We start from the raw sequence: 26,509 nt of genomic DNA on the forward strand, positions 1-26,509 counted from the left end.
CTGAAGGTGCCCACTTGTGTTTCTTCCCCTCTGTCCTGCTGTTCCCAGGCGTGGGGGGACCCTGAGCCCTCTGTGTCCTTCTGCCTTTGTGTCCTTTCGGGGTCTGCCTGGGTTTGTGCACAGCCTTGACTCACACGGAGAGCCCACCAGGGGTCCCGTCCACAGCCAGGGCTCTTCCTGCCCAGGGAGGGCTGTCCCCAGAGGGGCAGAGGCCTAAGTCTCTGCGGCCAGGCGGGGACCCTGGGTAAGGCAGGGCCAGCCGGCCGCGTTGGCCCGCGTCCAGGCCGTGGCGGGAATGGGTGCGTCTGCAGCTCCTCCCGGTGCTGATGACCCACCCAGTGGGCCTCCCGCCCGCCGCTGCCCTGGAGGGGGCTGTCCAGTGTGAGGGGCTTTGGACGGCCTTCTCCAGCACCTGCCGGGGGGTGGGGGGATGCCGGGCGGCCCGGGCAGCGGCTGGGAGGGCAGGGGAGGCCCTGCTGGCCTCGGGCTGAGTTCTAGGGACGGGCGGGGCACTGGGACTGTCTCTCCCCGACACACCTCCCCCCGGCCCCAGGGAGGGCGCCTCACTCTGCAGCCAGTACTTACCGCCCCCTGCTGTCCCCATGGCCCTGATGCCTGGCCACATGGCCCGGCCCTGGAGTCCCTCCTTTCATAAAGGAGACCAGCCCAGGCCGCGGATCACGAGCCTGGAGGCCAGGCTGTGGTCTGTGTGGGTGGTCAGAGGTCCAGGCTCAGGGTCAGGGGACGTGTCACCTGGGCTGCGACTTCTCCCGGCTCAGGCCCTTCCAGGCCCCGTGGCTGTGGCGGAGCTCAGCCTGTGCAGATGGGCCCCTGTCCTTGTGGGCAGTTGAAGGGGACTGCTGGGCTCCTGGGGGAACCCCCAGCTGACTTCCCCGTCACCTGCTCCACAGGCATGAGGCCAGGCCCTGGACGCCCGAGGACGTGCCAGTGGACAGCCACTAGAACACAAAGCTGAGGTCCCAGATGGTGCAGGCAAGAGCCCGAGGGCACCCCAAGCCCCAGCAGGGACACCTGGACACTCTGCATTTGCAGACGGGGACCCCAGGGCCTGCGTGAAGCCCCCTGAGGACTGGGAAGTCCCTCCAGGTGCCCTCTCCCCCCTGCCCTGGGGAGAGCCCGCTGCCTTGCTGGGCAGCACCACCTTCCTAACACCTGTGCCTGGTCAGGGCCGCCGGCCACTGTGGTGGACGCAGATGACAGCAGACGTGCTGGGGGCTCCCACCCTCCCTGGACCTCAGAGTCCCCTCCAGAGCAAGAGCCCAGCCTGGACGTGTGCCTGGTGGACTGCGGGGCAGCTGGCCACGCGGGACGGAGCTGGGCTCTGTGGCCCTGGCACACGGCTGCTCTTCTCTGTCCAGAGGACAATCCCAGGGAGCCCTAGAAGGAGTGGGGACTCATCCCCAGCCCTGGGGCCCTGGGCGTGGCTCGGCTGCTCCTGGCCTGTACCGGCCCACGGAGCGGTCAGTGGGCGGTGAGCGCACGGGAGGCACGGGGCCTGCACAGGCAGTCTGTGCTGCAGAGGCCCTGGCACAGGCCCCTGGGTGGCCTCACGTCCACTCTGCTGGAAGGGGGCATGCACTGCCTGGGCCTGGCCTTGAAGGGCAGAGCAGGGCTGAAGTCCAGCGGGCCTGTGCCCAAGCCAGCTGAGCTCTGTCCCTCAGCCACAGAGGAGGCCGCGGCCCGAGCTGCACGCAGGCTCAGCTCTCACTATTCATGCTTTCTCCCTTCTTCCCGGGACCTTAGGAAGGGTTTCCCTTTGGTACTGATGAAGAGACAGAAGGTCTGAGGGGTTAAGCAAGTTGACCACAGTTACTCAGCCTCTGGTTTAGTGTTCTGTGGAGGCTGGAGTCGGTCTTGCGGTCATCGCAGCAGCAGTGGCCAGGCTGGGCAGCGCTGGCTCAGGCTCTCTGCACCCCACATGTTGCCTTCATCTCCTGGTAACTGGGCTGAGGCCCAGAGGTACCAGCTCTCTGAGGCCCTGTGCTCCCAGGCAGGTGGCAGAGGACAGCTGGGCCTGTGGACCCAGCCCATGTGCAGAGGTGGACGCTGTCCAGGGGCGGTGACTTCAGAGACCTGGTCCTCAGGGTGGCTGTGACAGCACTTCTGGCCCAAGTGGCACAGGTTGCCGGTCCCCCTCCTCCTGGTCCCACAGAACAGGGCAGCAGGAGCCCCCCCCCCCAGCCAAGGCCCCCTGAGGGGCTGGGTGCGCTCTCTGCTGCCCCCTGGTGGGCGAGGCTGGGAGCCGCGTGGGCTGAGCAGGCTGGGCCTCCCGGCTGGGCTCCCCCTGGGCTGGTGGAGACCAGTCAGCAGCCCCTCCAGTTCCACCCCAGGCTCTGCCCACGGCCCCTCCCTCTCCAGGCCCGTTCCATCCTAGGAGGCTGGGGAGGCAGTGAGGTTTCTTCTAGAGGCTCTGGGCACAGGGAGGGCTGGCTGACCTCACAATGGCCCAGTCTGCTCCAAACCCACCTCACTTGAAATCATGTTTGCAAGAGGGGCTCAGGCAGCACAGTGGGGAGGGGCAGGCCCTCCCCGGCCCTGCGCCTCCGAGCCTCGGCCTCCCTGCCTGGGGTTGGTGAAGACACCACCTGGACCCTTCCCAGGGGCCTGGATGCCCATGGCACCCAGAGTTCCTGGGGACAGGGCTGAGGCTGGTGGCCAGAAGGGAGAGGTGGGGAGCCTTTTACCAACTGCCCACTTCTTGCAGGGCTGAGGAGGCTGGGGTTGCCCGGCCATGCTCAGCCCAGCAAGGTCCTGGGCCACAGGACTCAGTGGACAGCACTTAGGCCTGTCTGCCCTAGCCTGTGACCCCTGAGAAGTGAGAAGGTCCAGGAGCCACCAGCAAGGCCAAAAGGCAGGCTGGTAGGGTGGTGTGGTAGTTACTGCCCAGGGCTCAGGGGCTCAGCCCCTACCTGCTGTGTGACAGTGGGTAACACACTCAACCTCTCTGTGCCTCCGTTTCTTTAACTGGGGTAATAACAGTCCCAACTCCTCACATACTGGGCATTTTGAGGACAGGGCAGCTCCAGACGCTGGGAGGGAGGACAGGGCTGACAAAGGATCCTGCCTGGCTCCCGCCACCTCTTCATCATTTGACAGGCCGGGAGGCGGAGGCTGAAAAGGAGACTCACAGGCCACACCGGGAGAGGCCAGCGGTCGTTGGAGAGATTTATTGCTATTTCCCCGTGTCCAGCCTGCCAGGAGCCTCCAGAGCCCCAGGCAGGCAGAGGCCCTTCCACAGGGCCTGTCCCTCGGCGTCAGGGAAGGTGGCCGGGGGCCAGCCAGGGGGCCCTGCTGCAGAAGCGCTGGGGCACCAGGTTGGTCCTGCGGGCGTTGAGCTCGGAGGCGAAGGTCCTGGCCTTCTGGTAGAAGAAGAGGGACATCTCGCGGTCCATGAGGAAGTGGTGATAGATGGTGGCCAGGCGCGAGTAGATCTTCAGCTGGGCCTTCTTGTGGCCCAGGTCCACGGCCGCGGCCAACGCGAGCTGGTAGTAGCCCGCGGCGTCGAAGGGGTCCTGAGGCGGGGAGGCCGCGTGAGCAGGCGGCTTCCCACTCGGAGCCCAGCCCCAGGTCCCCGCCCCGGGCCCGCGGCTCCTCCACCCGCTGGCCTGCCCACAGCCCACCTCCGCGGCACCCCAGGGCTCCGTGTCTGCTGGCCACAGGGCCACGGCTGGCCACGGCCGAGCCTGCAGACGGGGGCTCTGAGCTCTGCCCCGTGGGCACCCAACTCCCGGGTCCTCGTGACCGACGCGCTTCCTGGAGGCTCCCCCAGGAGGACCCGCAGCTCCCATGGCGGGGTGGGGCCAAGCGCCCCCAGTGTGACCCAGAGTCGGGCCTGGAGCAGCGTCCCCCGCTGCCTGGTGTCGGAGGACGGCTGCTCTGCGAGCTCCTCTCCCCCCACCCTGTCCCCCACTGGTCTCCCCCTCGGGCCTCTCCCTCCCAGGCTGGGCTGGGTCCCCTGGGCTGCAGGGTCTGTCCCCTCTCTGGCGGCCCCCAGGCCATGTGCTGCGGGCGGCAGACAAGTGACCCGGGCCAGGCCACCTCCCGGATGTCATCTTCCCCAGGCCCTCCTGGGTGCACCCCTGACACCCCCCCACCTCCTGCCTCCTGCCCCTCACCCAGCACCTGTGAGGACCCTGCCCGCCCACCCTTGGCCATCTCCACCTCTGCCCCCGAGGTTTTCCTCCCCCGCTGCCCCAGAGGCCTCCTAGGACCTGGGCTGGCCTGTCCCTCTCCTCCTTGGCTCTCACTGTGGCTCCCAGGGCCAGGGACAAGACACACAGTCCTTTCTCCTCTCTGTCTCCTGCTGCCCCCTGGAGCAGGGACCCGAGGACAAAACCACAGATGGTGTGGCAGTGAGTAGGTGCTTCCTGCTGCCTGGGGCTCCCAGGCCGGGGACCTGGAGGAAGCTACAGGGAGGCCCCCAACTCCACCTGGGCTGGGGCGGGAGGGCTTCCTGGAAGAGGAGGCATCCCAACTGAACAGGAAGGAGCCAGCCATTGTGGGAGCCTGTGTGTGTGCCCATGTGTGAGCCCATGTGTGAGCCCGTGTGCAAGCCCGTGTGCATGTCTGTGTGCGAGCCCGTGTGCATGCCCATGTTCTATGTGCGAGCCCATGTGCGAGCCCGTGTCCTGTGTGTGAGCCTGTGTGCGTGCCCATGTGTGTCCCTTTGTGCAAGCCCGTGTCCTGTGTGTGAGCCTGTGTGTGTGCCCGTGTCCTGTGTGCGAGCCCGTGTGCGAGCCTGTGTGCGTGCCCATGTGTGTCCCTGTGTGCGAGCCCCTGTATGTGCCTGTTGCATGGACCATGTGCGAGCCTGTGTGCGTGCCCATGTGTGTCCCTGTGTGCAAGCCCGTGGGTGTTCCTGTGTGCAACCCCATGTGCGAGCCTGTGGGTGTGCCCGTGGGGGCAGCTCAGGATTCGCCCGGGCCCTCCGTCCTGGCTGAGCCTGGCCCCTCTGGCTGTGAGGACCCCCGGGTAGACGGGGCTAGGGACAGCTGCCAGGGGCACCCTCTCTCTCCGCTTCCTGCTGTCCCCTTCCCAGGGCACCACAGGCTAAGTGCTGCGCACTGGAGGGACCAGCTGCCCTGAGCCCCTGGACACAGGGCTCCCCGAGGGAGTGGGAGGCTGGCCGTGAGGTCGAGGTGAGGCCCTGGTGACAGCCGGGCGAGAGGTGCAGGAAGGAAACAGGGACTTCTCTGTCCTTGACCCCACCACGCCCGGCCCGACCTTGGCCTCTGGCTGCCACTGGCCCTTCCTTCCTCCCATGGGCGGGGCAGATGGCAGGTGTACCCAGGAGGAGGTAAAGGCCCCTTCCCAGAGACCCTGGCCCCAGAATCACAGGTGGGCACGTGAGTGTCCCTCGGGGCTGCCAGATGCAGCCTGAGTTCATGGGGACCCGGCCACAGCAGGAGGCTGCAGGGACCACGTCTGGCCACCAGGTGCCGCCAGCGCACAGCAGGGCCCACAGGAGCCCAGGCAGGGGTGGGCGTTCGGGGTGGGTGGGCAGGCGCCCCAGCTCCCCGATTCCTGTCAGGGCCCCGAGAGCTCAGCCCATGAACTGGGGCTCCCTCGCCCGCAGCGGGAGGAGGCCCTGTGCTGTGGTGTGACGTGTGGCCTGGGCTGGGAGACCTGCAGGGAGCTCTGAGGGCAGGGGCAGGAAAGAGGCCCGGCTCAGGGCCTGGAAGGGCAGCCGGCTGCGGGGGTCTCTGCACCCCTCCCTGAGCCTGTTGCCTCTCTGGGAAGTGCAGCCTGGGTGCCTTGAAGGTCACCTTCCCCCCGGGCCCTGGGAGGGATCCTGAGAGGCGGCTGGCACCTGGGCAGGCCTGGAGCGGGGGCCAGGGTGGGCCGGATCTTGCAGTCCCCCCAGCAGTCCACCCCCTCTGCCCTTTCTTGCTAACTCCTACTTGACCATCAAGACTGGCCTGGCGTCACCTCTAGGAGACCCCTGACTACACCCGCTACTGAGTGTCCTGTACCCCATGAGTTCCTGGCTGACCTGGCCACCCTAGGGGCTGGACAGCATCTGCCTTTCTAGAAGCTCCTTACAGCCAGGCCTGGGGCTCCAGGGAGACCACTCGGCGCTGCTGGGGGGCTGGTCCCAGGCCCCAGGCCCCCCACGGAGCGCGGCCCCCCACCTTCAGGTCGTGGAAGATGATGTCGCCGAGCGCCAGGTACACCTTCACGTAGTACAGCGTCTCCTCCTCGAACTCCAGCGGCGAGCTGCAGAGCGACAGGGCCTTGAGGTAGAAGTGCTCGGCCAGCTCGCCGTGGCCCAGCCGGTGGTGCAGGGCGGCCAGCCGGTGGTAGGCCACTCGCTCGTTCAGCCGGTCACCTGGGGACAGGCGTAGGGGTGGGTGTGACGCAGGGCGATCTGGACCAAGGGCAGACCCTGCCTCTCAGCACTGGGCAGCTCCAGCTGGTCGCTTCCCCCAGGCCTTGCTTTTCCTCTCTGTAACGTGGGTGGACAACGCCTGCTTCTCCTGGACCTCAGGAGTGGGCCAAGGGTGGATTTGGACACCCTGCTCCAGGCCGCACAGAGCTCCCTGGATTGTAACCAGGAACCCCTGATGGCCGTGCGGTCCTGTGCTCCTGGGCACTAGGGCTCAGGCCACCTGCAGACCTGCTGCGGCCTCTTCCTGAGTGTGTCACCAGCAGAGCCTCCTGCCTTGGGGACTCTCTGTCCAGTGGAGCCCCAGGCCTTCCCCTGCAAACAGGCAGGCCAGCCTGGGTGGTCCCCAGCGTCCTCCCCCTTCGGGGCCAGCGCTTGGAGCCTGTGGGCAGTGCACGACGCTCTGCTGTGGGCTCCCTGCGTCTGCAGGGAGACGGAAGGCCTGGCTCAGCACGGTGAGGTGCTGGGCAGAGGGACACCTAGAGTTAAGGGAGGGGCTTCTGGGAAGGGGACAGGGATTTCCCCAGCCAGAGAACAGTAGTGGCTGACCAGGGCAGGGAGGACCAAGGCCGTGGAGGCCCAGAGCCAGGAGTGCCCCAGGTGCCCATTGGCCTGCACCCGGTTGGCAGGGAAGAGGCAGAGGAGCCCAGAGGGCTTTGCCCTTTGCGGGACACTGACTGGCCCTGGGCAGTGGACAGGGGCTCACCCAGGGTGATGCTGAGAGCCAGGGCCTCGTGGGCGAACTCCAGGCCCTCCTGCGGGGCCTCCAGCGCGGCCAGCAGGGCCACCAGCTTGTTGCACAGCCGCAGCTCCGCCTCCCGGTTCCCCACGGTGACCGCCAGGGGCAGCGCCCGGTCCTGTCACAGGGGGAGGTGGCTCAGGCCTCTGCAGCGCCCAGGTGCAAAGTGCCCCTCAGCCCACGGGGCCGGAGCTTCCCACGCCCCCTCCCGCTCTAGGGTCTTCCCACAGCCGAGTCCTGGGATGAGGACGGGTCAGGGTCCCGCAGCTACACTGGGCGCTGGGGGCCATCTGGACTCGCCCCCTCCCAGTCTTGGACCAGCGCCTCCCGCCCCCAGCCACCAGGGCCTGAGGGGGAGGCTCCAGCACCCTCCACTTGAAACACACACTGACGTGGACGGGGCCCAGCTGCACCCCAGGAGCCTTGGGGACGGGGAGGGAGGAGGCCAGGTCTCATGTGCATGTCCCTGGACACCTCCCCTTGCCCCCAGCCTGTTTCCTCATCCGTAAGAGGCAGACAAGACCTTCCCACCCAGGGTTGCTTCAGACCATTGGGTACAAGCGAGAGACCAAGGCTGGGCCTCTGCCCTGCCCTGGTGGGCTTGCCAGGTCATTCCAGGAAGCCAAGCAGGTGCCCAGGGCAGCCCGGCCTCCAGGAGGGCTGACCCAGCCAAGCCTACGCCTGGCCCATCAAGGGCAGACGGGTGGCGCTGCTCACCCGATAGAAGGACACAGCCTTCTCCCGCTCCCAGCTGCCATTGAAGAAGATGTCTCCGGCCGCCTCGAACAGCTCCAGCCCCAGGTTGGGGTCCCCCGTGTACAGGGCCGCGTTCTGCGCCACCTGCAAGATGGAGCTCTGGAGGCCACACCCGACAGGCACCCAGGGTGCTCAGCCCGGCAGCCTCCCACCCGCACAGACGCAGCCTGCTTCCTCTCGCTGTGCTCTTGGGACCCGGGGGCCACAGCCCTGAGCCCTGAGAGCCGAGAGGGGCCTGCCCAGCCAAAGCCCCAGGGCCCTGGTCAGTGCAGGCATTGGCAGTGGGCAGGACAGAGCCCAGCGGGCCTCCAGTCCCACCCACCCTACCCCACGTCACCTGGGCTCCCGCCACTTGCTGCCCCTCTGTCTCCACTTCTTCTCCAGGTCCTTAGCCCCGCTGACCTGACCATGTCCACCTTCTCTCCCACCAGCTCCACGGGAAGGGGGACTGAGGCCGCACTGTGCCCACCACTTAGTGCACAGTAGGTGCTCAGTGAGTCCAGCCCACCCTACTGCTTGTAGCCCCAGAACGTGCCAGGTCCCCTGGCACCTCTGGGCCTCTGGACCACGGGTCCTGCTGCCTGGAGCACCCTCCACCAGGCGGCTCCAGCCCCCTTGCCCACAGCCAGCTGGAGCCCCCTCCCGGTGCCCAAAGCAGGACTGGTTCTCCTCTCAGTCAGACCTCCTCATCCTGAGTCCTCAGGCCTGGCTCAGGGCAGGTACACAGTGGTGCTCAAAAACAAAAGCCTCAGGGCCCCCCACTGTGTCCTGTGGTGTTTGGGAAGCCCCCAGAAACAGCTTATATGACAATGTCGTTTCAGAGGAAATGTGCCTTGGGCTGCTAAAGCAAGACCTTCTGGGCGTCAACTGAGGGGACACATGGATTGTACATGGACTAAGCACTTCCTGGGCACCAACACAGAGGGGCCATCATGCTGCCCCCAGGGAGCTCAGATCATTGTTGGAGATGCTGGGCACTAGGGGAGACTATCAGGGAACCAGGAGGGCAGAGAGGGAGAGACAAGGGCTCCTGGCATACAGCAGGTGCTCAACATTGGCTCTGGAATGGATGGACAATGGTGGGTGGGTGGATAGATGGTGGATGAGGGAGTGGATGGATGTGTGGATGGATGGGTGGGTGAGTGGGTGGTGGGTGAATGGATAGGTGGATGGGTGGATGGGTGGGTGGATGGGTAGGTAGGTGGACAGATGGGTGGATGGATGGGTGGATAGGTGGATGGGTGGATGGATAAGCAGGTGGGTGAGTGGATTGGTGGATAGATTGTGGATGAGTGAATGGATGGATGTGTGGATGGATGGGTGGGTGAGTGGGTGGGTGTGTGAGAGGATAGGTGGATGGGTGGATGGGTAGGTGGATGGGTAGGTGAGTGGATAGATGGGTGGATGGATAAGCAGGTGGATGAGTGGATTGGTGGATAGATTGTAGATGAGTGAATGGATGGATGTGTGGATGGATGGGTGGGTGGTGGGTGAGTGGATAGGTGGATGAGTGGATGGGTGGGAGATGGGTAGATAGGTGGATAGATGGGTAGATGGGTGGATGATAAACAGGTGGGTGAGTGGATTGATGGATAGATGGTAGATGAGTGGGTGGGTGGATTGGCAGGTGGGTGGGTGGATGGATAGGCAGGTGGGTGAGTGGATTGGTGGATAGATGGTGGATGAGTGAGTGGGTGAATGGATGGGTAGGTGGGTGGGTAGATGGATGGTGGATGAGTGAGTGGGTGAATGGATGGGTAGGTGGGTGGGTGGATGGTAAGCAGGTGGGTGGATGGATAGGCAGGTGGGTGAGTGGATTGGTGGATAGATGGTAGGTGAGTGTGTGTGGGTGGGTGGGCAGGTGGGTGCATAGATGTGTGGATGGATGGGTGGGTGGATAGGCAGGTGGGTGGATGGATAGGCAGGTGGGTGAGTGGATTGGTGGGTAGATGGTGGATGAGTGGGTGGGTGGGTGGGTAGGCAGGCAGGTGGGTGAGTGGATTGGTGGACAGATGGTAGATGAGTGGGTGGGCAGGTGAGTGGATTGGTAGATAGATGGTGGATGAGTGGGTGGGTGGGTGGGCAGGTGAGTGGATGGACAGGCAGGTAGGTGAGTGGATTGGTGGATGGATGGTAGATGAGTGGGTGGGTGGGTGGGTAGGCAGGCAGGTGGGTGAGTGGATTGGTGGATGGATGGTGGATGAGTGGGTGGGTGGGTGGGCAGGTGAGTGGATGGACAGGCAGGTGGATGAGTGGATTGGTGGATAGATGGTAGATGAGTGGGTGGGCAGGTGAGTGGATGGACAGGCAGGTGGGTGAGTGGATTGGTGGATAGATGGTAGATGAGTGGGTGGGCAGGTGAGTGGATGGACAGGCAGGTGGGTGAGTGGATTGGTGGATGGATGGTAAGTGAGAGCGTGGGTGGGTGGATAGGCAGGTGGGTGGTTAGATGGATGGGTACATGGGTGAGTGGAGTGGACGTGTGGCGGGTGAGCGCGGGCAGGTTGCCCGTCTGCACCACCCACCTGGATGTACAGATCCACCAGCTCGTTCTGACGCAGGATGTAGTAGATCTTCCCCGCCTGCAGCCAGGCATAGGCCTCCTTCTCCTTCTTCTGCAGGTCGATGAATATCCCCAGGCTCCGCTTGGTGTAGTCCAGAGCGGATTTGTAGGCCCTGGAGTCAGACGCAGATGTCAGGCAAGAGCCCTGGGACCCGCCTGAGCTCCTCCAGGGTGGGTCTGCAGGTGGGTGGGCCTTGCCGTGTGCAGCACCCGCCCCTCCAGGGCTGCTGGGAGATGGTCATCAGGTACAGAAAAGGCAAACTGTTCAGAGGGAAGCGGCGTTGGGCCAGACACCCGGCAGGAGCAGCCTGCTTCCCGTGGCTCCCCGGTTTCTCTCCCATCTCTTCCCGTCCCTGCCCACACAGCTTCGTCTCTGGGCACACCAGGAACCCTCAGCACAGGGCAGAGATTCAAAGACGGCCTAGACGGGTGGTTCTCACCCTTGCGCCTGCCCCAGAGCGCAGAGGGCTGTTCACAGGCAGATCGCTGGGCCCTGCTCCAGGCTCTGCCCCCAGCTGGAGCCAAGGCTGAGCCCCTCCAGCGGCCTCCAGGGCGGTGCAGCTCTGCCTGCCCAGGTCCACGCTTGGAGAGCAGCATTCTAGAGCACTGGCCCATTTCTTCTGCTGTGAACTCAACGCCTGGACAGGAGCCCGTCCCCCAAGTCCTCGTGGACATCTGGCTCCTGCCCAGCTATCAGCGAGTCCTACGTGAACGGTGGGGTTCACTGCAGTGACCTCACGGGGCTGTGGGCTGTAAGCCCCACAGGGATGTGTCCCAAGACACTGTCCCAGGGAAGCAGGTGGAACGATCGGCTCTGCTTCTCTAGGTGCAAAGCCTTGGGAACACATGGCCACTGTCATGTCTGGGGGACAAGGAGGCCCGGCCACCCTGTGACTGAAGACTCGGGGCAGGCAAAGTTCAGCTCACAAAAGCCACCATGGCAGGAAGGGTGACCTAGCGATGGCTGCCCTGCATCTGTGGGGCAAGGCTTGTCTGGGGGTGAGAGCAGAGGGGAGGGTGCCCAAGCTGGGACTCGCAGTCATGAGTATTGGACAGAGTGACCCCAGGCCCATCAGCTGATGCCAGGAACCCCACGGTCACCAAAGGGAGGTTGCCCAGGAATGGGGCATGGTCTCCATGCTGGCCCCACCCCACACTGGGGTGCGACCCTTACCGCTCGGTGCCCAGTGACAGGTACAGATGACTGATGGCCTCTAGGAGCTGTCCCTCCAACGCCTTGTCGGCTCTCCTGCGGGCCAGTGTGAGCTGGAACTCATGGTAGATGACGCTCTGTGCCTCATTGGGCATGACACTGCTATAGAAGTGGCACAGCTGCTGGACGGCTTGCAGTTGGCCTGAGGGGAACAAAAGGAAGATGTCACTCTTGTGACTCCACAGTGGCCATAGGCAGGGGTCAAAGGCCCCTTGCTGAATGTCCACCTCTTCCACACCTCTATAAGCCAGGTCCTTCAGATGGGGAAACTGAGCCAGGATAGTCCAAGTGGCCATCTCAGGGGCATAGCATGGACAGCCCAGGAACAGCAGGCTGTGGAGGCTCCAGAGACAGCACTGACCATCTTGATGACCCTCAGAGCCAGAGTCCTGTCCCATCAGGCCTCCTGTTTCTGCCTCACCACGCTCCTAGCCAGAACGGGGGCTGCCTCCCTCCTGACCTGATGGCCAGGTGGCACCATCACCTCCCCTTACAGATGGACACACAGAGTCCAGAGTGTTTGCCTGGAGTTTACTGGAATCTTAGAATGGAATGGGACTCCGCTGTGGCCCGGCACCACAAGGCCTGCACTCTGTCCAGGAGCAGGCTCCAAACCACAGGCCTGCGGGCCTCTCCTCAAACCAGGGGCTGGGAGTTATGGAGAGCTTCCAACTGTCAAAAGTAATCCAGAGGAAAACAAGGAAGTGGAAATTACCCACACCATAAACCAGCTAGACCTCATAGGTACTCACAAAACACTCCACCCAACACTAGCAGAGTTCAGTTTCAGTGTCATAGAACATCCTCCAAGATGGTCCACATGCCAGGCCACAAAGCGAGCCTTAGTAAGTGTAAAAGGGTTGAAGTTTTGAGAACTATGTTCTTCAGTTACCTTGAAATGTAGTTAGAAATCAGTCACAGAAGGAAGTTTGGAAATTCCAAAATATGTGAAAGTTAAAATACACATTCCTAAATAACAAGTGGGTGAAAGAAGAGCTCACAAGGGAAACTAAAACCACTCCGATATGAACAGAAACAGAAGCACAATATACCAGGACTTAGGGGGTGCAGCTAAAGCAAGAGTGTAGAGGGAAATTCATAGCCCTGAATGCCTTTGTTAAGAAAAGAAAAATTTCAAAGCCCAAATTTCAAAGCTAAATTTCCTCTGTAAGAAACTAGAAAAAGAAGAGTTAAATAATTCTAAAACAAGCAAAGAGGAAGAACATAATGAAGAATAGAGTGGAAATAACAAAATAATATAGAAGAGAAACCAACTAACCCAAAATCTGTTTTTTTTTTTTTTTTTTTTTTTTTGCTTTTGTTTGTTTGGCGTTTTGCCTACTAGGGATTGCGCTCAGGAGCACTTGACCTGAGCCTCGTCCCCAGCCCTGCTTTGAGACAGGGTCTCGATAAGTTGCCCATACTAGTCTTGAACTTGTGATCCTCCTGCCTCAGCCTCCTGAGTAGCTGGGATCACAGGTGTGTGCCACCAATGTCCACTCAAAAGTTGATCGAAGAAGATGGAAATTACTAAAATCGGAATTGAAGAGGGGATGTGGCAGCCAACCTCCTGCCCACCTCCAAGAGAGGAAGGCTGTAAGGAGCGCTGTGCCAGCAAGTCAGGTGACCGTGGGAGGCGCTGGCTCCAGGAAGGACACCTCCGACCCCCACTTGGCTCAAACATGGCCCGAGTATGCACCTGGCAGCCCTGGGTGCCACCCCGCCCGCCTTCTTGGACGTTTGGTCCGGCCCAGAGTGGGAACCCGCGGTGTCTGCACTCAGCATTCTCTGGGTGGGACCAGCCCCCCAGCCTCGGACTCACGCCCAGGCGCTGAACAGAGATGGAAAGATTTCTTTCCAGGACGCCAGCTTGCTGAAGCACGCCGGGGAGGCATGGAGGAGGGACGCGGGTGGCACTTGCGGTCACCACTTACTCTCCAGGTGGCCCGTCTCCACAGCGACCAGAAAGGCCCACTGGTAGTAACACTTGCCCTGCTGGGCGAGGGCCCGGCGGGTGCACAGGTGGCCCGTCCACAGGAGCACCTGGGTGAAGTCCTGACCACACTCCCCGACGGGCAGCTGGGAGAAGAGTCTGATGGCCTCCAGGAGGTAGTGCTGGGCCAGCCCGACGGCACTGGCCTGCAGACACAGCGCCCCGAAGTTGGCCAGGACCACTGCCTGGTTCCGCAGCTGGCCCAGGCCCCGAGCCAGGCGCAGGGCGCGGTAGTAGCCCTCGGCCGCCTGCCGGGTCCTGCCCGTCCTCTTCAGGGCGATGGCCGCCATGTTGACAATCACACCCTCCTGGTCCTCGCTGGCCACATCGGCATCCAGGATGGACTGCAGGATGTCCAGGGCCACCAGGCTCTGCCCGTGGAGCAGGTGCAACCAGGCCAGCACCACCAGGCGGTCCACCACGGGGCGCGCACCGGCCGTGGCGTCGGCCTCCACCGCCCGCGTCATGAAGGCGATGGCCTGCCCGTGCTGCTCATGGTGGCTGTGCAGCTGGGCCAGGCTGGCATACAGCAGGCCGCGAAGGGCGCGCCCTGTGCCCGCGGCCGAGGAGGCCAGCGCCTGCCTGAGGTAGTGGGCGGCCTGGGCAGGGAGGCTGTGAGCCGCCGTCCTCTGGCCATGCAGCTGGGGGGCGTTCCAGAGGACCAGGTCCACGCTCCTCAGGGAGCTGGCCAGCGAGCCTGGGGTCCGCAGCGAGGCCACCCTGATGCAGCTCAGAGCCAGGTGGGGCAGGCACTTCCTGCTGTAGGTGTCGGCCAGGAGCAGGTAGCAGCTCAGAGGCCAGGCGGCGGATGGGGCCCCCAGGCCCCTGTGCAGCAGCAGCAGCCTCTCCAGGTAGGGCAGGGCCTCCTCCGGCTGCTTGAGGTGGGTGTGGTGCCTGGCCAGCAGGAAGCAGGCCCGGGCCTCGGCCTGCGGGCTCCCGCCGCTGATGGCCCTCCGCAGCGCGAACCGCAGGAGCTCCGCCTCTGCCTCGGTGCTGCAGATGTGGCTGGGCGTGCCCAGGAGCAGGGCCGCAGCTTTGGGCACCACCTGGGCACACTTCTCCCTGGATTTCTGCTTCAGGTAGATGGTCGCCAGGTTTGCATACACGGCCACCACCAGGAAGAGGTCCTCAAAGCAGCCCCCGCGGGCCCTCAGGGCTTCCTCAAAGTACACGCGGGCCTGGGAGAGCTTGAGCTTCCGGGCACACAGCCGTCCCAGGAGGAAGCAGAGTCTGGCCAGTGCCATGCCCAGGCCAGCCTTCTTGGCCATCTCCCGGGCCCGTGCCAGGAGCCCGGCCAGCTCCTCCTCATCAGCAAAGCTGCGGAACACGGTGCCCGGCCACGGCAGGCAGGCGTCGTACAGGCCACGGAAGCAGGCCTGGTACCCAGGGGCGTTCAGGGCCTGCAGCAGCGAGCCCAGGGCCTCCGGGTCCACCCCACCGTCCTCGGGAAGCAGGCAGAAGGGGGGCTCGGCGGTGTCGGGGGAGCTCACACTGCCAGAAGCCTCCTGGAGACCCCTGGCCTCGGGCTCCTCCTCAGGGCAGCCTGGGATGGTCTTGCATTGTTCTAGAACATCCTTCACTGTCCGCAGGGTCTCCTGGGGCTCGGGGTTGAGGCCGGGTAGAGGCATCTCTGCAAGTCACAGAAAGGCCCAGTGGATTAGTGTCCAGTGTGAAGGCCACTGGCCTGCACAGTTCTCCCCTCCCCCGCCGGCCCTGGAGCAGCACCACCCAGGTGACCCTCCCCCCAGGCTGCTCCAGGGACAGCAGGGTCTGGTGGCTCCATGTTCCTTCCCCGTGACCCTCTTCCCTCCATCTCCGCCCTCTTGAGAGCACCATCGTGGGAGATCTGTGCTTCAGAGCTCAGCGGTGGCTGGCGGGTCCCTTTCCCTTCAGAAAGAATCGAAGCCACATAAGGAGTCCTGTCCACCCTCTGGGCTAGCCCCCAAGGTGTGATTTGCTCAGCCTGCTGGGCTCGCCCATCCAGGAAGCCCGACTGCCAGTCAGAACTGCTGATCTGCCCACTGAAGTCCTCATGCAGAACAGGCAGAACGGCCGGCCGGGTGCAGCCCCGCGGGGGAGGCAGGCCGGCTCCATCCCCAGGAGCCAGCCAGCTGGAGAGGAGGGCTGGCCATCTGCCCTTCCCCGCCACAGAAAGGGACCATCTCTGGCAAGAGGGATCGGGAATGGCTCCCAGAGCAAACTCTTTGTCAGTTGGCAAAGACTTAGAACAAGAAAAAATTAAACTCAGTTTAGGGCAGAGGTCCTGCCAACCCGACTGCCCTGGATTATCTAGGAATCTGCCCCCCACAGAGCCCCCGCGGTTGGCCTCCACTCAGGCATGGTGGTCTGCCCCAGCGCAGGCAGCTAAGGGGCCCACGGGGCCTTTGCTCAGGAGCCAGGAGGGTCTGCAGAGGCTCCAGGTGGGAAGGAGGCAGGCCCATCTCAGGGCCTCCCTGTCTGCACCCCAGGGCAGCCGTTGTGAGTTGGTGCTTGGTTCTCCCAGGGATTTCCAAATGCCCCCGCCCTGCCATTCAGACCCCTGGGGAGGGGTGCAGGGAGCCAGCTGAGCTGCAGACGGCGAAAAGAGGGTGTCCCTGAACCAGAAGGCCCTCGGGAAGGACCTGCAGGGACCTCATTGGGGGAGGGCTTCCCCTCCAGAGCAATGTTCCAGCTCCACCCTCCTTGTCCCCGCTCCCTGCAGGCAGTGTGACCTGGCCGCCTGGCACAGAGCAGGACAGGCCTCAGCTGCTCTGAGTCACCCAGAGGAGGCCGTAGCCGAGAGTGGGCTCAGGCCGTGGGCGGGACGTCTGCCCTGTGGGGCCCAGTGGGGCTGACACATCCGCCAGAGGAAGTGTGGGGCCCAGCGCCTCGAGGTGCAAGGGGGTTCAGGCCCACCCCATAAACCTCCCACACCTGCCTGCACCCTCACAGCAGAGGAGTGGCACTCCCACCCAGTACCTGGTGCCCAGCACTGCCACCTCTGCCCTGCACTCCTGCCATGGAGCCCGCCTCTTACCACAAGACCCCGGGCCCCAAGCTGTGGGCAGCACCCACCTCGCTCCTCAGGCTGCACACCCTCTGCTTCTGCCAGGCGGTCTGGGAGGGAGGAAGAGAGGTCATCAGGACTCCAGACAGTGCCCTGTGGTCCCAGGCCATGTCCAGGCAGGGACCCTCTGGCCACCAGCACCCATGAGGGAGAGGTGAGGCTCAGGAGCCAGGAGTCCACGTCCCCCAGGACCTACAGACAGGGACAGAGCATGGTGGTCTGCCCCTGCCCTCCCCTGCCCACGCAGAACTCCAGCCTGCCCTCTGGACAGGGACCGTGGCCAAGGAGGGGTGCCCTGGCCCTGTGAGCTCCACTGGGGAGCAGGGTGGATGGAGCCACAGCAGCCCTAAGTCCCACAGGCTGGGGCGGAGCCACCCACTGTGGGCACGTCCCTGCTCAGACTGGGGCAGGCACCTCCTGGCCTCAGCTGCCACCTCCTTAGAAGGGGCTGACGCCCCCTGGCAGGAACCACAGCGGGCAGGGATGAAGACAGCTGTGACCACGGGCACGTGAGGGTGCCTGGACCTGACACGGCAGGCACCTGCTCCTGGGTGCCCAGCAGGGAGGGCACAGAGGTCACTGCGGTACCCCAGCCCAGAGCGTCTGCTCCCCGAGAAAGACAGCTCATGTTGGGGGCTGGAGCCCGGAGAGGCCAGGGTCAAGGGGCAGTCTGTTCAGGAGGACGTTCTTCTGCAGGCCTAGAAAGCTTCAACCTGATGTGGGCGGGAAGGTGTTTCGATGCCTATCATTGAGCAGGAAGAAAAATATGTGTAGAAACGTCTGTGTGCGTGTGCACATGCTACACACGAGTACGTGTGGGTGTACGTGCATGAGTGTGTTTATGTGTGCATACATGTGAGTGTGTACACGTGTGGTTGTGTGTGCACGGGGTGTGTGTGTGTATGTGAGTGTGAGTGTGTGCGTGGGTGTGCATGCCTCTGCTGGGCTCGGGCATCAGGGCCCACCAGTGGGCGTGCACGTGTCCCTGGCTCAGCCTCGCTCTCTTGGTGTGGACGGCTGGCTTCCTCCGCTGCACTGCACCTTGGGCCTCAGGGAGACGCTTTCCCACGCAGAGGTCTGTGGGGAGGTGGGGAGTGGCACTGCTCCATAGGTGGGCACCCCGGGTCCTGCCTGCCTCCCCAGCAGCCAGGCTGGGTAGCCCTCCACAGAGCTCCAGCTCCTTCTCCACAGGGGGTTGGCAAGGCTGGGCAGAGGCCGCCAGGGTGGGACCCCCTGGAGCTTGTCCCCCTAGAGCCCAGCCAAGCTCCGTGTCCCAGCCAAGGCCAAGGGTGCCCGTGCCTTGGGCTGGGGCCTGAGACCAGTGGGGAAAGGCTTCCTCATGACCTTGGCCACGGGGCCCCAGCATCTCCTGCGTCCTCAGCTCGTCACGCCTCTCTCTCTGTGCCTACCCCACATGCCCAGAGGCAGTGGCCGTCTGCTCACCTTTGGGCACCCAGGGCTTGGCCTTCTCTGCCCACATAAAGGCATGAGGAGTGGGCAGCTGGGGGCTGCTGGGAAAGGAGGGGGGAGCAGAAACACCTGCCCCCAAGGACTCACTGGGAGACCTACAAACCCAGTGCCAATAGGGTGGGGGACGGTGGCCTCAGCACTGGCCGGATGCCACCCGGTTCACCCAGTCCCAAGCCTTTCTCCACCGTGGGCACAGTCACCGTCCTTCCAGGAATCCACCCAGCACTCTCCCAAGTCCCCTGCAGGGACAGTCAGCCAGGCCCCACACCTACCCAGACTGTGCACGGAGCAGACCTCGGTGCCCGCCATCCTGCTCAGCAAGCGCTGGGCGGTGTCCTCCGAAAGGTGCCCCTCGCTGCTGAAGAACACCCTCTCTCCCTCGTCCAGGAAGACCACGCTCTCCAACCTGGGAGCCATGACGCAGGTGTCAATCAAACAGGAGGCCGCTGACCGGGGCTGCTCTGCAGGGCCCCAAGGACCCCACCAAAGGCCCGGCACAGCGGTTCTGCATCACCACGCTGGGACGGCTCCGCTGGCCTCTGAGGACACCAGCGAGAGAGGGCCATGTCTCAATGGGCCAGTTTTAGGGGCAGGGTGAGGACGAGGCCCCGCTGCCTTACCCCTTACAAAACAGTGACCTGCAGGGACCTGGCGCCAACCGGAAGGCTCTTCCGCTGCAGCGCGGTTCCCTAGTCCTACCTGACAACACCCGCCGCTGTCCCACCCCTGCTGGACTCGGCCACCTGAGGCGTGACTCGTGGACACAGCCAACTGGATCTTCAGCTGAATTGGTTGTGATTATGTCTTTTGACAGTGACATTTCACAGTCAGACCGTTTCTACTCCCTCATTTGAGACAGTCCCCACGCACGGCAGCGAAGACGGGGAGGCCAGCGCCAAACCACTGGGCCTGGGAAGGGGGCTCCCGGCAGCTTTCAAAGCCCCCTCCAATGTCCCCTGCAGCTGCTGTGCCAACCGTGCTCCTCACGCAGCCTCTGCAGGGTCCCACAGTGCTCAGCCAGGGACAGGGCTGGCGGGCGGCCACCAAGTCCCGGAGGGGGACAGGAAGGAGGCAGGAGCGGGGAGGTAGCTGCAGGACTAAACTGTAGGACATGGACCTCTGGGTATAGCTATTGGTCAGTCTCAGAGCCTAGCCCAGGGCCACCAAAAACGTGCCTCACCTGTGGGAGTGGAGGTGAGCCCACAGAGGGGACAGGATGGAAGCGGAGGACACTTTCCTCACACCCACATTCTCCAGGCTCTGAACTGGGCTCTAACAATGAGAGGCCAAGTCCAGGGAAGAGACCACAAGGACAGGCACAGCTGTGCCCACTGACCACTCCCCAAGGACCCTCACTGTTGCCAGGGCTGGGCAGCAGCGACACAGAATTGACCAGCATCTGTCCCTGGGAGTCATTTGGCTGGGGTTGGGGGCTAGGGGACAGGAAGAGTGTCCCCAGGAAAAGCCATGACCGACAAGACTCAGAACCCGCGAGAACCAAGGAACCAGGAGCCAGCCTCCCCACAGCTGGGCTCCGGGGGACTCAAGGCAAGCGGTGGCCCTTGGAATGGGAGGCACCAGGGCTGTGAGGGGCCTCGAAGTCCATGGCTGAAACTTGAAAGGGGTTCATGGAGGGGAGTGACTTGGGGTGCTGAGTTAAGGAGTGACCCTCCAAACTCCAAACTCAAAGGAACCTTGGAAGGTGACGTTTTTGGAAATGAGGTCTTTGCCGATGTAACTGGCTAAGGTGGGACCCACTGGAGCGGGGGTGTAACATGACAGCAAGTGTCCTTCTTAGAGAAGACAGTCACAGACACAGGGGAGGAGGCCTTGTGGACACTGGGCAGGGCTGGAGGGACACAGCCACCAGCCAAGGGGCGCTGCTGGCAGCCGAAGCTTGGAGGACACGAGGGCCCTGAGCTGGGGAGGCAGCCTGGGGCTGCCCGCACCTTGCTCTCTGCCCCTGGCTCCAGGCCTGAGGGCCAGCCGCCTGTGGGACAAGCACCAGGAGGTGTCGGGGCACGTCACCTCTCAGAGGATGCCCTCCTGGCAGCATCTTGGAGAGGTGCTGGGGCAGAGGCAATGGTGACCTGAGCCCCGCAAGGGGGAAGGAGCTGTCCAGGCCAGCATCCAGGTGGTCACCTGGGAAGCTCTGTGGAGGTGGTGGCAGGGTCCCCCAGGAGTGGTGGGGATCAGCCTAGGAAAGGGGGCCTCGTCCACTCACTCAGACACCGGGCCCTGCATGCTGATGTGGCTGGTCCGCACGAAGCCCACCTGGCCTGAGGCCACGTGCCGGCCCACGCACCAGGGCAGGCTGGGCACCTGGGCACCCAGGATCTCAATGAGGTCGCCGGCATGGAAGGACACCTCTTCAGGCCCTGAGCCCTGGAAGTCCGCCACCGCTGAGGCCTGGCCAAGCCCTGGGAAGGAGACCACATGGTCAGATCTGGGGCCGGTGGGCAGAGAGGCCTGGCCAAGCCCTGTGAAGGAGACCACGCGGTCAGAGCTGGTGCCGGTGGGCAGAGGCCGGGACTTCTGGCAGAAAATATGCCTTGCCCCTGGGGGAGGAGAAGGGAAGCTTGGGCCCTGCAGTGCGGCGCTGGACATCTAAGTGGACCCCAGAGAGGGGCGCTTTTATCCCTAAACCAAACATGGGAAACGGCGGCCATGACTCTCGCTCAGCCGGGGGGTCAGCCTCCAGGAGACTGTGACCTGTCCCTCCTGCCCCCAGGGCCTGTGTCCACGTAGCTGGCACAGAAGCCAAGCAAACACCAGCCGCTGGGCGCCAAGCAGAGAGCTCTGGTGCCCCTGAGCCCGGGAGCCGCAGGCAGCTTTTCACAAAGACCCAGGACAGGGCCAGGCTGAGCCTCGGGGTCTCCTTGGCACCCACAGCAGGTTCAGCCAGAGGCTGGCCGCCTCCTCCCAGGTCTTCCAGGGCGTTGAGACCTGGGACAGCTCATTGAGGTGTCTGTGAGCCACCTCCCAGGCTCCTGGGGACGATGACAGATGCCAGCCACCTTCCCAGGGCTGTGAAGTTGGGATCAGCCCTGGGGTTCTCTGAGCCTCAGCCTTCATCTTGCAGAGAGGAGGGCACCACAGCCTTGTCCCTGGGCTTGGGGAGGGTTCAGGGCAAACACAGAAACTTCCAGAATGCTGGTGCCCATGACTCATGGGCTACCTCTCCCCCAGGAAAGAGAGGCCGGTGGAAACTTACCCATCAGTGAGCTGTCAGACGTCACAGGTCCACCCACGGAGTCGTCCACGGGGCCCCAGGGGGCCCTAAGGGCCCACCTAGAGTGGAGAGAGGAGGTCTGTGCCGTGGACCTCAGACTGGGGCAGACGCCTTCTGGGCAGGGGTCCAGCCCAGCAACCTGAGCAGATCCCTCACCTCCTGGTCACAGGTACCTGCTGGGGACGGTGGCACTACCCAGCCCAGGGTATGGGCTGCATCACTGCTTTGGACCCCTGCAGACCACCCCCCATAGGCACCTGCCCCCACTGCTTCCAGGAGCAGCTCAGTGCTGTGGGGCGGCAGGAGCCTGGCCTCCGGCCCTGACCCTACTGTCTGTCACCATGGGCCTGCACAAATGACCCTGTCCAGGCCTCTGCTCCTCAGACAGATGGCAAGAACACTGTAGTGGAGACTGACTGTCCTCCTTCTCCATCTAACCTCTGGAACCTGACCCTGGAGGATGGCCTACAGACATGCTCTGTGTCACCTGCCAGGACCTCACTGGGCACAGCAAACAGGGGAGTTTCTTGGAGAAATTAGGAACTCCTATGGTCTTCATAGGAGACATGAGTGGCCACTGACCGCCACCCCACCATCACTGTCAATCAGGAGGTTGAGTTTCTCTCTTTGCTTTGGCTTCTAGGAAGCTCCCAGCCTAGTCTATGAGCCATTCTGCAAGCCAGCAGGATCTTCTGGGTGACCGTCCTCACTAGCTTTACCTGCACTCAGTTTCTATGTGTGCAGATCTCCATCTTCCTCCTTCCTGTGGGTGCAACTGTCCTGAGCCTCCCTGGCGGGCTTCCGAGTGGGCCTGATGAGGGCTGTGTGCCCTGAGGCCCAGACAGCCCTGCCAGGAAGAGCCCACGGGCCCCCTCGAGGCGCTGCCTGAGGCCCAGAGAGGAAGCAGCAGAAGAGGTGCCCACCTTGCCTGTCCTCCCACCCCACTGGGCAGTCGACCTGCCAGGCCCAGGGACCATCTGTGAGGCCCAGCACCACCCAGCACCACAGGGACGACAGAGAGTCCGGTACCTACTGATGGAATGGAATCAAGGGCTCCGGGGCAGCCGCTGCTGCTGCCGCCCCAGACATGGTGGGAATGGGGCTTGAAGAGTCCGCTTCCAGGGCCACGTCCCCCAGGGAGTGCCCCGAAGCCTTCCTGAGGACCTGGGGGCCCTTCCCCACACTCTGGCTGCCCGTCATCAGTCTCACATGGTGGTCAGGACACAGGACAAAGAAAGGCCCTTTGAAAGGAAAAAGGTGGTCATCCAGGTGGCTGGACCGGGCAGCTGAAACTCTGCCAGCAGGACCACCCACCCCTACAGGACCCACAGTGAAGGCAGCCCGTGGGGAGGCCCCATCAGCTGCTTCAGCCCCAGGAACCAGTGGACTGGCTCTGGAGGCCCAAGGAGCCCAGACAGGAGGCCAGCACCCGGGGTGGGCCCCAGCTCTGCCTCCACTGGCCTCTGAGGCCTGCTCAAACTCAGACTCTCTCTGGGCCTCAGTGTCCTCCCTGTACCACGAAGGCCAGACGGGTGGTCCCCAGCACTTCCTGCTTGGACGGCCACTGGGAGTCCAGCCCTGGCAGCTCAGGCTGAGAGCCGTGGAGAAGGCCGTTTTACCTTCCCTCCTCTAGAATCGGGCCTCGAAGCCCAGCGAGAATCAGGGCTGGAGGTGGGGACACCAGACAGCCTCTTCTGCCACTTCCCAGACACCTCATCTCCCCGGGGGCCAGCCAGGGTCTTTGCTGCCCTGGCCCGCTTACTGCCAGGGTGTGCCAGTGGGCGCCAGGGGGCGCCAGGTAGCCACCACCTGGAGCAGACCTCCTGGCTCCAGAGCTGCCTCCTGCCACAGCCCCAGACCAAGGTCACCGTCGCCACGCACGGCACCCACCTTCCTGGGCCAGCAGGCTCTGGTGGGTCCGCCTCAAGGCGTCCTCCTCCACGTGCACCTGGATGGCCGTCTCCTCCTCCTCGCCTGGCCAGAGCAGCCAGAAGGCCCGGTCCACAAGCAGGTTTTCCAAGCAGTGATGTGTGAAGCCTGCAAGGCCAGGTCTGGTCACCCGCAGGCTCTGGAAGGGGCAGGGAAGGCCCCAGCGTGGGCCACCTGCCCTGGGAGCCTACCTGTGCACGGTCCACTGGTCTGACCATCCTGGCTACCAGTGGCTGTGTCCAGACCCTCACCCCCCACCACCACCATGGTCAAGGTAAGGGCCTCTGTGTGCCTCTGCGTTTGCATTCTTAAGTCAGAGGTTACAGGGCCACGTTGACCATCAATAGGATGGACACACAACAGGCCAAGGAGCCCTGGCCTGGCGCTACTGGCCCATGTTATCTGTTTCCATGGAGACAGTGCTTTGCCATCAGGGTGCTTGTGACACCCCCACGCCTGGCCAGCAGGCAGCGCCAGCCTGGCTCCCCATTAGGGCCACAGCAGATAGCGAGCAAGTCCTTCATTACTCTAGCTGAAGGTGGACATTCGAGGACAGGGCCAGAGGACGCTGCCTTCTGAGCACCACAGTACCCACGGCTGTCCTGCAGGGAGGACTGAGGACAAACTGGCTCCTCTGAGAACCGTCTCCTCCCAGGAGACGGGACAGTGCATCAAGTCCTGCCAAGGGTTCCAACAAGGGTCTCCTCCTCCAGCTTCTCGGCCCTCAAACGGAGGTGGGCTCACAGGCTCCCCTAGCTGGGCCCCACCCCAGGCTGCTGGCCCCTGTCTGGGCTCCTTGGGCCTCCAGAGCCAGTGGGAGCCCAGCTCCCGCCCCGCAGAGGTAAGGACCAAGCCGTAGGGAAGGGACCCGGGAGCTCAGGCACCACAGCCCCCAGCAAGACTGTCCACCTCGGCGTAGCCAGCACAGCCCAGCACAGCGCCTCACCACCCCCAGAACAAGGTGGACTCTGGGCCCTCCCTGATTTTCTGGAGAGGCCGCTGTGAAGCGACCTATTCTCCAGCCCCGATTGGTGCCATGGACACAGGGTGAGTTACGGGTCCTCTGAGGGGGCCCTGGGTCAGCCCTGGGAGGGTGGCCGCTTTACCAAGAGCATGGTAGGTGGAAAACTTCCAGATTTCTTCAAAAGTCTTAAACGTCACCATGATCCGATCCTGGTCACTGTGGATAGACAACAGTCTGGCTGACAATTCCTTGAAGGAAAGAAATAGAATTTAGGGACAGTCCCAGTGGCCTGCAGGGCGGGTTCCTTGCAGCCCCGGCTGATCCTCTCCTGCTCACAAGCCGACCGCAGCCCCGGCACCTGCAGAATACAGCCCAGCTCCTGCCAGACCCCACGCTGCTCTCTCTCCCTCCAAGCCTCCCCCCCCCCCCCCCCCCCCCCCCCCGGCCACTGCCATCAGCAGCTGCCCTCAGCCCGGCCTCAGCGCTGCCTTGGGACCCGCCTTGCCTCACTGCACCTGCAGCTTCCACCGAGGCTCAGTGCACTCCTGCCCCTGTCCTCTGGGGTGACGGTGACTGTGTTGGGAACAATCGCACCATCTGGGAGCTCTTCTGACTAAAGCGGGGGTGGCCAACACCCCTCCATATGACAAAGGAAGCCAGGCCTGATGCTGAGCTCAGACCCTGGGCAGGTGGTGCCGCTGACTGGACCCCAGAGCCCACCACGGCCCTCCTCTGTGGCCCAGATCCCGGGCGGGATCCCATATGTTGAGCAGTCTGAGCCAGTCTCTGTGCCGGGCACTTGGTGAGGTATTCACCTGGTCCCCACCTCTGGGCGTCTCCAGTGTGGCGGACGAAGGTGCCTTCACACAGGCTAGGAGGCCACCGTCAGGGCAGTCTGACCCCAAGTCCGTGCTGCCCCCATCCCAGCCCTGTCTCCTGGACTGTCCTCATTCCGTGACGCCCCCCTCTGTGCCTGTTCTCTTTACTCGAGGGAGCCCCTTCCCCTGCCCCCAGGCTCCAGGGCTGACTCACCCCCAGCACGCGGGCCACCTCCTGGCTCTCGTTCTCCATCAGGCGCAGCCGGCCCCGCAGGGCCTGCTGCAGGCCGGGGTCTGGCTGTCCACTCTTCCTGCGCACGGCCAGCAGCTGCAGAGCCAGGTCTGGAAGGTGCAGATGGAAGTCAGCAGGTCCTGCTGGCCCAGACCTGGGTCTGTGGGGTGCTCCCCCCACCCCTGCTGAGCCTCCAAGTCACAAAAACTGGTGCTGGAGGCTGGGCCAGCACTGTGGCGCCCGAACCCAGAGACCAGCTTGACCTCCAGTCACAGACACCCAGCTCAGCTGCAAAGACCTGCCGGTTCATCCTCAGGCCTGGCCCCTGCGGGGATGGAAAGGTGGACTTTCATTTTACCCTGCAACAGGTCAGCAAGGAGCTGACATTCAGCTAGCGGCCTGGGTCACCATGACCTCCAGCCCTACCTCTCCCCCGGCCCCCATCTCCAGATGTGGCACCCAGCCTCCTGGGACACCCCCCAGGCATCACAGAGGCCTCAATTCTACCCTAGCTTCCTTATCTCCTGGGGGACCCTGTGCCCACTCCATTCCCCCGTCACACATGGCATGGGCCCACCAGCCTGTCCTGCTGGCCCTGTCCTCAGCCCCTGCCCATGGCTCAGGGCAGCAGAGCCGTGGGACAACTGTCTGGCCAGGCCCTGCCCTAGTCGGCCCTCTGGCCCATGCAGAGCCAGAGGCCCCAAGAGAGCACCCCCGACCTGGCCTGGCTCTGGACCCTCTAGGGTAACACTGAACTTCTGCAGATGGACATGGCCTGTCTACTGTTCAGGAAATGGCCAGCAGCGTGGGGGCCGCAGAACTCTGGAGAGCTGGCTGAGCACACGAGGGGCCTGGCTTTCCATCAACCCTGTCCATGTCGGGGAGGTCTTTGGGTGAGGTTGATCCGACTGGGTTTTGATGTGCCTGTGAGCTTGCCTCCGTGGAGCCCGCCCCTCTGCACAGCTCACAGGCACCAACAAGAAAGCAAATCTCCACGCGTGGCCAGGCTTCCTGTGGGAGGGGCAGCGGTAGTCTCCCACCCCAGATAGAATGAAACGCAGGTCCCCTCCCGGGCCCTGCCGGTTCTCTGCTGCCCAAGACTCCAGGCACCCAGGGCCTCCCCACCTCTTCACCCCCCAGGGCCTCCC

At 63.6% G+C, this 26,509-nt stretch overlaps 1 protein-coding gene across 11 annotated transcripts in view; it reads right to left on the reverse strand.

The window, feature by feature from the left end:
- Window positions 1-3,172: 3,172 nt before the first annotated feature.
- Window positions 3,173-26,509, reverse strand: part of Sh3tc1 (SH3 domain and tetratricopeptide repeats 1) — a 42,301-nt gene continuing 18,964 nt past the window's right edge. For 7 of the 11 annotated variants that reach the window (XM_078020943.1, XM_078020941.1, XM_078020947.1 and 4 more), the window contains exons 3-17: window positions 25,344-25,471; window positions 24,454-24,559; window positions 23,309-23,455; window positions 22,452-22,659; window positions 21,401-21,477; window positions 20,411-20,666; window positions 18,459-18,592; window positions 16,725-16,766; window positions 13,612-15,300; window positions 11,639-11,819; window positions 10,427-10,577; window positions 7,863-7,985; window positions 7,113-7,263; window positions 6,153-6,349; window positions 3,173-3,533 (exon numbers count right to left, since the gene is read on the reverse strand). In XM_078020943.1, coding sequence (XP_077877069.1) covers window positions 3,276-3,533; window positions 6,153-6,349; window positions 7,113-7,263; window positions 7,863-7,985; window positions 10,427-10,577; window positions 11,639-11,819; window positions 13,612-15,300; window positions 16,725-16,766; window positions 18,459-18,592; window positions 20,411-20,666; window positions 21,401-21,477; window positions 22,452-22,659; window positions 23,309-23,455; window positions 24,454-24,559; window positions 25,344-25,471 — 3,848 coding nt within the window. In that variant the 3' untranslated portion in view covers window positions 3,173-3,275. Of the gene's footprint in view, window positions 3,534-6,152; window positions 6,350-7,112; window positions 7,264-7,862; window positions 7,986-10,426; window positions 10,578-10,904; window positions 11,168-11,638; window positions 11,820-13,499; window positions 15,301-16,724; window positions 16,767-18,458; window positions 18,593-20,410; window positions 20,667-21,400; window positions 21,478-22,451; window positions 22,660-23,308; window positions 23,456-24,453; window positions 24,560-25,343; window positions 25,472-26,509 lie in introns of those variants that run through there. The other 4 variants (XM_078020942.1, XM_078020949.1, XR_013425649.1 and 1 more) reach the window with 4 other exon arrangements.

The sequence above is a fragment of the Ictidomys tridecemlineatus genome, chromosome 9 (assembly GCF_052094955.1).
Source record: "Ictidomys tridecemlineatus isolate mIctTri1 chromosome 9, mIctTri1.hap1, whole genome shotgun sequence".
In the NCBI taxonomy this organism is placed as follows: Eukaryota; Metazoa; Chordata; class Mammalia; order Rodentia; family Sciuridae; genus Ictidomys; species Ictidomys tridecemlineatus.